General features: G+C 32.6%; 1 protein-coding gene across 6 annotated transcripts; it reads right to left on the bottom strand.

Annotated features, from left to right (window-relative positions):
• Window positions 1-2,028: 2,028 nt before the first annotated feature.
• Window positions 2,029-9,174, bottom strand: LOC120087080 (putative LRR receptor-like serine/threonine-protein kinase At1g05700). 6 transcript variants are annotated; one of them, XM_039043933.2, is made up of 13 exons: window positions 8,933-9,165; window positions 7,354-7,924; window positions 5,943-6,466; window positions 5,367-5,502; window positions 5,209-5,280; window positions 4,605-4,676; window positions 4,428-4,508; window positions 3,821-3,981; window positions 3,504-3,724; window positions 3,298-3,424; window positions 3,149-3,211; window positions 2,852-3,032; window positions 2,029-2,689 (listed from the first exon to the last, which is right to left on the bottom strand). In XM_039043933.2, the coding sequence occupies exons 1-13, from the start codon at window positions 9,030-9,032 to the stop codon at window positions 2,284-2,286; spliced, it is 2,715 nt and encodes a 904-aa protein (XP_038899861.2). In that variant the 5' UTR covers window positions 9,033-9,165; the 3' UTR covers window positions 2,029-2,283. The 6 variants fall into 6 exon arrangements, with proteins under 6 accessions (XP_038899861.2, XP_038899864.2, XP_038899862.2 ...); XM_039043936.2 differs by having other exon boundaries at window positions 7,354-7,485; window positions 8,933-9,159; XM_039043934.2 differs by lacking the exon at window positions 4,605-4,676 and having other exon boundaries at window positions 8,933-9,174.
• Window positions 9,175-10,997: the final 1,823 nt, after the last annotated feature.

Raw genomic sequence — 10,997 nt, forward strand, 5'->3', positions numbered from 1 at the left:
GAAACTAATGAACGCATCTCTGTCACATTGCGCCCGTCGATCAACCATGAAGAGACGATTACTGAAGTAACGGCGCAATGCGACAGTCAGTCCAGAGCTATGCTTCGACCGCATGCGGTAATAAAAGCAAACATCGCATGCAAACCCATGATCGAAAGATGCAGGTGAGCAACGCGAGAGCGGAGGATTGAGACACGTGTACAACTAACGGTTGTGCAGAATTAATGGTCTGATTGCATAACAGAAGGAATAATATCCCTCCATTTCCGGAATTACCATAAAAATCAAGTGGGGACCACAAGGCTGGAGTCAAAGATCTGCTCCTATAAATATCCCAGCGATTTCAGAGAAAAATATGATATTTGATGCTGGGCTAAGTGCTGTAAGATTTTAGAGAGAAAAAGCTGAGCTGAGTGCTGAAGAGAAGAAATCCAGGAAGAGAATGAGATAAGACTGGGAGGTAAATCTCAGATCCGATCTGTCATATACCCGATTGAAGCTCTGTGCAGAGACCCTTGCTACCGGTAGAGCAAGCCTGAGAAGGAAGCTCTTCCTACCATTGAAACCATCTCATCCGGCAAGCAGATCTCCATCGAATCTGTGCCAAGACATTGGCACTGGATTGTATCTATTCTATCTCTATTTCATTGTATTCCATATTTTCTTTATCTCTTCATTCACACATTATGTATCAAACACTTAGTAGAAATATTAAATGTTTCGATAGATTTCGTTTACCATTTTCTGTCTATCTCTATTCACCCATTAGTCACTTTCTTCATGATGTTTTCTTAATCCTTTGATGAGCAATATGAATCACCAAGAACTTAATATGTATTAAAGTTATAAAATACGTTTAGCTAAAGCATGCTAGACGACATCTTCACCTGTGAGAGCAGAAGTGAAGATGTCATTCTGATCTATCGAGAGAAGGTCAGAAGAGTGCGTTAACTAAAGGGAGTAGTACTTCTAGACATGAAAGCAACCTTGCGTTCATTACGTTAAACTCTGTTTCACCACGGACATGTGGGAAACGTGGCCGATCACTGAGAGGTGTATGCCAAGAGAAGAGCGGAACAGTATTTATACCTTCAATTCAATTAAGAACTTGCGTTGTTTATAATACTTATCTTTCTCTTTCTAATCGGTTCACAAGACTTATTGTCGCATCCCACGTCTTTGCACAACCTTCACAACCCGCCTTAATCCTAGTATCTTACACATAAAGCCTGTATCTTGTAACATCTAGCTTAAGTTTATTGTATTTTTATGTTTTATCACATTTTTACCGTTTTCCTTTATTTTACTGCAATTTACATACAGTACACACCTTTTATAAAGAATTAAAAACCCGATCGCATATACCATGAACATACCGCAATAACTGGCACCACTTCCCCGTGTTCGACCTCGGATCACACCGAGAAACTTGCGGTGGAATTACACTTGGTTCCATCGTAAGGAAACTTGTGACAACGCAGGGCATACTACCTGAGCAATCCCTAATTAATGCATAACTAGTAGTAGTATTGCATCATTATGAGCATTTAATATCATACATACCGAATGCGTTATAAAGTCATCAACAGTTGGCTAGACGCGTCTGATTCCACTGGATAAATGGTGGCCAAGGGCTCGATAGATACGAGTGAAGGACCATATGTATCTCTACTGGTACGAGACTTTTTGAATCTCTGAAAGTAAAACCATGGATATTCAAGTCCATAAAGTGGATGTATTATAATACCATTATTGATGAAGAAATATGTAGAGGGCCTGTTGTACTCCTTGTCCTAACTAATTGATATCAAAGCTACAATCTAAACTTTAGCCATATGTCGGGGAAAACCACAAATTCCTAACCAAGAGAATTAGTAAATTGTTTTGGATGAATCTCTAAATCGGACAAAAAGTGTTTGAGATATAACATGCAAGTAAAACTCTATCAAATCAAGTGGATTTATGGTACGTAGAACAATGATGAAGATTAATAGTAACCCTATCAAGTCAGGTAGACCGATAGAAGAATTGAAGAAGTACTGTATCTTTATTCGAAGAGAAAAGATTAAAGATATCATAATAGTCGACACTAAATAAATATCTCACAGTGTGGTCTGTGATTGCATTCTATCAGATAGTTTACATCATATTGACCCGACGAAAAAATAGAATTTGCAATACTCCTCATTCCAAATCATAGGATAGTGAAATTAAATCATGAAACAAAAGACGAAGGGCCTCCAGCTAAAACTTTCATGATATAATATTGTACGGGTTGTGGGATTATCTAGGAGATGGAGCTATTTCAGAGTGAGATAGAACTCGTGTAGAGATGATACGAGTTTCAGTTGTTGTAGTAGTGTTTTGGTGGACTGCCAAACATTCCTTGAGCTCTCCAAAAACATGTCTCATGTCTGGTCTCTTCAGTGCAGTTGGTTGTGTACATGACATTCCGAGTTCTACGATTTTCCATGCTGAATTTTGGTTGAACTCTCCTCCTAATTTTGAATCAACAATCTTTTCGATGTCTCCTGTATTTTTTATCATTGATTCCACCCAATTTAGTATGTGAAAATTCCCTTCAAACATCGACGACGAACCTCTTTTTATAGCAGGTTTTCCCGTGATTAGCTCGAGCAATATAATTCCAAAGCTATATACATCACTCTGCTTATTTACATTTTGATTTCTGTATATAAAGAAAAAAATTATAAAAATAGGTTAAATGTCATGATCAACGACAACATTAATCAAGTTAAAGTTAATGTTAGGAGCGGATAAACAAAGTCCCACATTAGTCGAGAAAGGAAGTAATGATTATGTTGTCTAGTTGTCCAATTACTTTACTTACCGAGGATCAAAATATCCAGGTGTACCAGCAAAATGAGTTGAAAAATGAGATTGATCATCAGTTCTAGACAACCCAAAATCGGCTATTTTTGCGTGCATTGTGTTGTCTAATAATATGTTGGCAGGTTTCAAATCTCTATGGATAATTGGGGGCTTGCAACCATTGTGTAGATACTCCAATCCTATAGTATATGAATATAAGAGAAGATTTTTAGTTATGTTGTAAATAAACTTAGAAGCCAAATTTGGGAAAAGATATAGAAGATAACAAATATTTAATTTTATAATATTAACAAACCATGTGCTGCATCCACTGCAATTTGGAGTCTTTGCATCCAACTAAGAGTGTTAGTATTTGTGTCTACATAGAAGAAATGGTCATTAAACCAGGCTTGACTATTAAATGTTTCAAAACTAAATATTAGAGAAAGTAAAACAAATAAATACCTAATAAATATTGTTGTAAATTGCCATTGGGCATGTATTCGTAAATGAGGGCCTTGTGATTGCCTTCATCACAGTATCCAAGAAGAGTAACCAAGTTGCAATGGTGAACAACTATCAGGAGTTGTATCTGTTGGTTTAGAATGACTTTTTAAGTGCTTCAAAGAGCAGGATTACGACGACGTCAGTAAAAGAGATAAAGAAAGCACCTCGGCTCGAAATTCTTTGTAGCCTTGTTGGGATGATGGAGAAAGAACCTTCACTGCGACTTGAGTTTTGTCTTTTAAAGTACCTAAATAAACTTTACCAAATCCTCCTTCTCCAATAACCACTCCAAAGTTATCAGTAATACTCAGAACCTCTAAATAACTGTAGTGTCTGTTCTTCATTTTCAATGATTCTCCTTCATGGCTTGATTCAAGTGATTTCTCTTGAGCAAATAAAGAAGAAGAATTAAATTGTCAGCAGGCAAAGGAATAATTTATATGCAAAATATAGTTTAGAAAAATAAAAGAAGTTAATATACCTTTGGATTTTCTTGTATAGGTTATTTTGAGTCCCAAGAGGATTGCAAGGACAAGAATGGGGGCCACAATGACAGAGCAGAGAATAGGAATAGAAATTGGCAACTTTTTCTTTTTGTGGTTGCATGGTTGTGACCAACACAGTTCTTCATTTCCTTCCACACTGAATCAAGAAGAGGATCAAATAGAAAATAAATGTTAAAATATCATTTTAGTCCTTATGCTTCAACTTTCATATATGTACCTTCAAATATCCCAATTTAAATAGCATTTTAACCCAAAAGTAAAGAAAGACTAGGAAATTTTTTACTGAATTTGAGTTTTTGAAAGTGTCACAACAAAAACAAATGATAAGAAAAAAAATCAAACAAGAAAATCTAACATGCTGAGTTACGTGGTTCACTAACAGTCTATATGTTAACTACATCCACAGATAAAGAAAGAAATTATTTTATAATTATTTAAAGGAACAACAAAGGTTCAAGACATTTTCAATAAAAAAATTATTAGGTAAACACTCGAAGAATAATAACTCATATTATCATATAAAAAGATTGTGAGATTTCTTCATTTTTTTAGAATCCTCAACGAAGGTTTATCGAAACCGACCTTAAAACTAAACTTCCATTTTTGTATTTGTTGAGAAGATTGTCAGGAAGTACGCCGTTGAGCTTGTTTCCACTTAAGTTACTGTCATAAAAGATGTACTTGGTTAAGATTATATTGTTGATTGATATAACAATAATAGTATATGAGAGATTTTTTTGGGGATTGGTTTTGTTTTACAGAAGTTGAAGTTTTGGCAATAGCGCCAAGAATTCTGGTACTTCCCCTTCCAACTCATTCTTTGATAGATCTCTGAGGAAAAAAGGATAAATTATAGCGATACTACATAATAGAGATTCTGAGAGCATGCATATATGTATTTTAAAAAACATTTGAGTTTTATTATCTCATAATCAATTGACAACAACATGAGTGATCTATGCATAATCTCATGTTATCTAATATTGTAGCAGAACCTATAAAGTTCAAATGGGTATTTGGTCCAATGATAATAATAATAGATTGAGATCCAATCTAAGAATGGCGAACTCAAAAAGACACCATCTTAAGGGGCATGAATGATGAAGATCTCATATTAAAAAAACTAAAAGACCCGATCACAATCAAGATACATGGGTTACTCCTCTCATTATCAATTGATTTTAAGTATTGAAACCTCATGTTATCTAATACTTCAAGATGATGTCTTTTTGGGTCCAGTTGGATCGGAGTTCATGAGCTAGCTTTGATATCATTATTAGAATAACATGAGATTCTATCGCAATTAATGAAACAAGTGACCTACAATATTTCTAATGTGGATAGATATGAAATATATACTTACAAGGTGTTGATTGCAGTTAGATTGGAGATGGAAGATACAATATGTCCAGTCAAGTTGCTGCTGCTCAAGTTACTGCCAAAATTAATAATATAATTAGATGGTAATCACAAAGTGGAAATCCCCATGGTGAATTTGTAAATGAGAAAGTTTTGTTTTACAGTGAAATGATTCTGGGCCAAGTGTGGTCATTGCTACAATTCAAACCCTCCCATGAGAACTCAACTGGTTGACAGGGATCACCTTCCCAATTTTTACTCACCTTGTACTCTTCTTTAATCTTCCTCATTGCCTTCACTACACACACATTATATATACATATGGTTGGTTATATAGAACACTTTATTCTACTTCAAGTTTACAATATCATTCCACGTAAATTGACATGACAATTGCAAATAATTGATAACATAAATGATTCAATTAATATCATTTCAGATGAATTACATAGTAGAAAACAAAAATCAATCGTAAATTGTTATTTTATATCCACGGATGTCAAGGAAATTCGTAGGAAATTAATTTATAGGTAGGTGACCACTATAGATTGAACCCTTAACCTTTTAGTCATTTATTGAGAGGCCAACCTCAAATAATCGAAAATTATATTATCATGATATGCACATACATATTCTAATTTTAGGCACATAATTAGATGTAACAGACAATTTCAAATAACAAGAGTTTAAAAAAAGAAACGTTTTTTTAAAGTTTAGAGGTCTAATTGAAACAAGTACCGTCTTCGAAGAAGGTGAGTGGATTTGAAGCATCCCTAATATAAAAAATCTCGATGCCATTAAGGATAGGAGGGAGGGTAGAGGAAGAGGTAGCAGAAACTGATAATTTGATAGGTTGGTTGAGTAAAACTTCATAGGATTCTTTTGAGCAAAAGGAGAGTGGTTTCAGATATGGGAGCTGTAGTTTAATGGAGTTGGTAATTGTATGTACATCATTAAACACAATGCTCATCTCTCTGAACTGCCCAGCCTTAAGCTTCTTCTCAATCTCTGCAAAATGAAAGCAAAAGTAAAAGTAATATCGTAAGCTCCCTTGATCTGATGGCGTCCATTGCAACGCCAATGGAATACTCAAATTCGTGGATTCACAGGCTGTTCGCAGCATCGATTGTGGCAGCTTGTATGGATTACTGTCGTCGTTGTTGTCGGTCTCAGCTTCGTCGATCGATAGTAGGCTCGTGTTATAACCAAATGTACTGCAATCGATAGTATCCCATTGTCGATCATTAACATCTTCTGGGTACCTGCATTTGCATATTATATGAACAAAATTAAAAGAAAAATATCAAACCGTTTCTATTTCTTGTTTGTTTGTTTTTTTTAACAAAAGAAAATCAAAACTCTTATGTCTTAGCTTTCTAACAATTTTAAATTGAAAATGTAAAATGAAATTTATATGGTTGATTTAATTTTAAATATTTATTGTACATTTCTAAAGTTACAATTAAGAAAACAAAAACAAAACAATAGCTTTTTTTTTTTTAAAAAAAAAAAGATAGAAACTCTTAAATTACCGATTAACCTACAAGTTTAAGTTAATGAGTGAAGAAAAATTTAATATCATATCCTCTAACACTCCACTCATTTGTGGGCTTTAAATATGAAAAAGAATCAAACAAGTGAATAATATTAAATAGAAGAAAATAACATTGCAGGGTTTTAATACAAGACCGCCCTAGCCACCTGCTTTGCTACCATCTTAAATCATCGATTGACCCAAAAGTTTTGATGATTTACAAGAAACAAACATAATTTTGTTACTTCCAAAATTTCTACAAGCTCGTTTGATAAACATTTTTTTTTTTTTAGTTTTCTGTTCTTAGAATTTAGGCCTGTTTTCTCATAATTTTTTTATTATGGTTTTCACTTAATTTCTTTAATTACTATAGTTTTCATCTTTTTAAGAGACACTAGTACAAAATGGATAAAAAAAACCAAGAAACCCATAAGTAGAAGAATTGTTTTTTAAAAACCAAATAGTTAATTTTTCTTTTTTTTGAAAATGAGAAAACAAGAAACAAAAATGACAATTCCAAAACACGGTTGTGTTTAATTCTTAAAAAATTATTTGATGAAAACAATTAGAAATAGAAATATTATCAAACGAAGAATATGATATTGAGATGATTACTTGATCATTTGAGTGCCTCCGACGTTGTATCGTCCTAAGATCTGGAGATGTTGAGAATGTGTAGGATATGGGATTCCATAAAGGGAGATGTTGAAGGGTCGTAATTCCAAGGAGGAAATGTAAGGCACTCCACTATTTATATTAACAAAACACACATCAAAGTAATCTTGTGAAGGGTAAAGGAGAGTAATGGCTTCAATATATGTGGTATTCATTCTTCGTCTTGCCCACAAGTTGGGGCCAAGATACAAGTCAAAAGTAGGAGCAAAGTTGAGGCCATCATAATTGCCATACACAAAGTAACCTCTTATGAGATATTTCGTATTACTATTATTATTTTGGCTTCTTGGAGCTGAATCTACTTCAAGATGATAGCAATTCCTTGTGCCATTTGGAAAGCTTCTCAAGGTCCAATATTGTAGATCCCAATTATTATTACCATCATATGCTAATATTTGCTTGCTCATTCCTGATTTTATCATATCTTTGTCGGATTTATAAACTAACCCGTGCGATGTGATTGTTGTATCTTGAGCTAAACCACAGTCAATGTTGATGAAACCTTCCGATCCTTTTTTTTGGTATTTCAAAAGTTCATGATTAGCATGGGATATCTAAAACGTTATGCACTCATATTCTAAATTATGTTAAAGGGAGTGTTATGTTTGTAAGTGATTTTGAAATGATTAAAATATCGCGTAAAAATGTATATATTTAAGGGCATGTTTGGCATAAGAAGTAGGAGTTGGGAGGAGGAGAGTTGTAACTTCACTCATTGTCTAGTCTAAAGAGCCTTTATACTCATTATGAACTCCAAAACTATATATTAAAAAAAAAAAAAAAAAAAATCATGGCTTATTAATTCGTAGAAAAATTCTATACATAAAAATTGGTAAATGTTGTAAAACATTTGACAAAATCGTTACAAAATATTTTTTAAAAATGTTACGACTACCAATATTGATTTTGATACTGTTGCAATATGTAACTTCAACCTTTGTTATAAACCACTGAAAATGTTGATATAACTCGAGAATTGCTACTATAGATTTGGATTTTGGGCTGAGGTTTACATATTTGATTTCAACAAAATTGCTGAAATAAACCTCTCAACACTACCTTTGCCAATGGTTAGAAGACTGTTGCTATAGATATTGCAACGGTTTCTAACCAATGCACCGCTACATAGTCTTAGTTTCTTGTAATATTAACTTCTTACACCATGGAATCGCAACTAAACAACTCTTAAACTTAACAACTTTCGTATTGATTAAGCAAATTTTTATTCCGGTCCTAAAATCACTTGTTTTATATTAATATTAAAAATTTAAAAAAAAATAAAAGAAAAAACTAGAGCAAGAGGAGTTAGTTTAGTCAAGAGTGTAAGAAATTAACCAACGATGAAATTGATGTTGTTTAGTCATAGGGCCATAGTGAGATTAAAAAACTTTCAGGCCAAATAAAAACTCCACTCTCCCGACCCCAACTTTCTTGAATCAAACATGTGGTAAGTGCATATGATGGAGTTTTGATATGTTAAGTATAATATAGAATGAAGTTTGAGACAGAAATTGGTTACCTTTTGGAGGTTGGTCGGCATGAAGGCAGCAGCAGTGGAAGCCTATGATCGCCAAAAGACACAGAGAGACCACAGAAACCAAGCTCCATTCTACAACCATATTATTACTACAAAAGGGAACGGCAAGCCTATCAACCTTTGGTATTTGGATCCCTAAATTGTTCTCTCTTTATATAATTACCCAACCAACCCTTTTTACTTCTTTAATTAATTCATATTCTTCATTTTGCATTGAATGGTCCACCCTTGACCCATTCCTTAAACCATAAACAAAGGAGGAGTCGTCAATTTTGTCAGAGTGCACAGTACGGTTGGGTAGTGGACGACTCCGTTGACTACAAAATTGACCTTTCAATAATTTTTCAATAATATACTGTATGTGTGTGGTGTAGTTCTTCGATAGATTATCAATAGTTTAGGGGTGTTTAAAAAATCCGATGACTCGAAAAAATCGATCAACCCACTCCAATCTATGTGGTTTGAGTTGGATTATCAACTCATTTGAGTTAGTTTGAGTTCATATAAATGAAAATTTTATGGGTTTGGTTGATTCAAGGGTTCATCTAATATAACCTGAACCAACTCGAATTTATTATTACCTTTAAAATATGTTTTTTTATTACTTATAACACAATTATTTTTATATATATTAATTTTAATTTTATTTAATTTCAATATTTTTTAAATAATTTATTCTTCAACAATTCTTAAAAGTGGTTTCTTTGCACTCTAGAAAGAAAATTTTCACTATTTAAATTGAATTTGAGTGGTTAATCTTAATTCAATATATGAAAATAATTAAATAAGATTTTTACATATTTACGTTGGGCTTCTTTTTAGACTAAAATTTTAAACAAATGACCCAATTAACTAGAACCAACCCAACCCAAATATTTCATAGTTGGGTTGAGTTGGGTTGGGTTCATTTTTTAATAAAGGTTATTTAGGTGGAAGAAATTTATAACCCGAACAATTGGGTTGGGTCTAAAAAGTCTTTCAACCCAACTTAACCCAACCCATGAATATCCCTACAATAGTTAGCTCAAATTTATTACGCCATTGAAGGCGCTGACTTTGTCGTCTTAAAAAAAAATCTACACTACGAAAAATTTCTAGTACTATGCTAGTATATACTACCTCTATTGATTATTTGACATTTCATTAAATAATTTGTTAATTTATTAAATATTTATGGGGTGGATCTCATATAATTCTTGAAAGTTCCTAAATAGAAAATTTCAAGTCCTACGGTAGTAGGGAACACTTCATACTCTTCCTCTCCCTATATGACATGTGTCACTAATATATATATTTATTTATTTTATCCTTTTTTTTCCAACTAATTTATTTCATTTTCTCTTTCTACGTCGCCCCGCTATATTTCATTTTCTTTTTCTTCTAACCCTTCACATTCTTTTTTATTTTCATTTATTCATTCTCTCATTTTCTTTTTAACTAACAACTTTGTAAATATATATATATATATTTATTTATTATTTTCCTATTTTTGTTTATTTTATACCCTCTTTCTCATAATTGATTTCCAACCCTTCACATTCTTTTTTTATTTTCATTTTTTTATTCTCTCGTTTTCCTTTTTCCTTTTCATTTTCGAACTAATTTCAACATTTACATCTCTATTCCTATTTTTATTTGTTTTTCTTTTACTATTCGTTTAATTTATTTTGTGCAAGCAAGAATAATAATTTATTTCAATTTAATTATTGTATTAATGTTATATTTATACCTATGATTATCCATTATGATATATATATATATATATATTTTAATTCATAACTTCATATTTGAATTCTTAAATAATTCTTTTCACAAACTAAACAAAAATTCATTGAAAAGAGACTTTAAAGAGCAAATAATAAATCCATATTAAGAGAAGACAATAAGCAAAATCAAAATCATATTGAAATTCTACTCCCACTTCGTATATTCATACATATAAATCATTTGATTTTAGACATCTTGGTGCTTCTCATTTAGAAATGAAGTTGTGCTTGCTTGAGTGGATTTGATGTCATTGTAATTTGGAGCATGTTGGTATTGGAAT

The sequence above is a fragment of the Benincasa hispida genome, chromosome 9 (assembly GCF_027475165.1).
Source record: "Benincasa hispida cultivar pf3 chromosome 9, pf3_genome.v1.1, whole genome shotgun sequence".
NCBI lineage: Eukaryota > Viridiplantae > Streptophyta > Magnoliopsida > Cucurbitales > Cucurbitaceae > Benincasa > Benincasa hispida.

Excerpts from the sequence above, each read along its gene's own strand:
- LOC120087080 (XM_039043933.2), bottom strand. The coding sequence starts at position 9,032 with ATGGTTGTAGAATGGAGCTTGGTTTCTGTGGTCTCTCTGTGTCTTTTG. Across the intron at positions 7,925-8,932 it reads TGCCGACCAACCTCCAAAAG|GATCGGAAGGTTTCATCAAC; the intron begins GTAACCAATTTC and ends ACCAAAAAAAAG. Across the intron at positions 2,690-2,851 it reads CCTGGATATTTTGATCCTCG|AAATCAAAATGTAAATAAGC; the intron begins GTAAGTAAAGTA and ends CTTTATATACAG.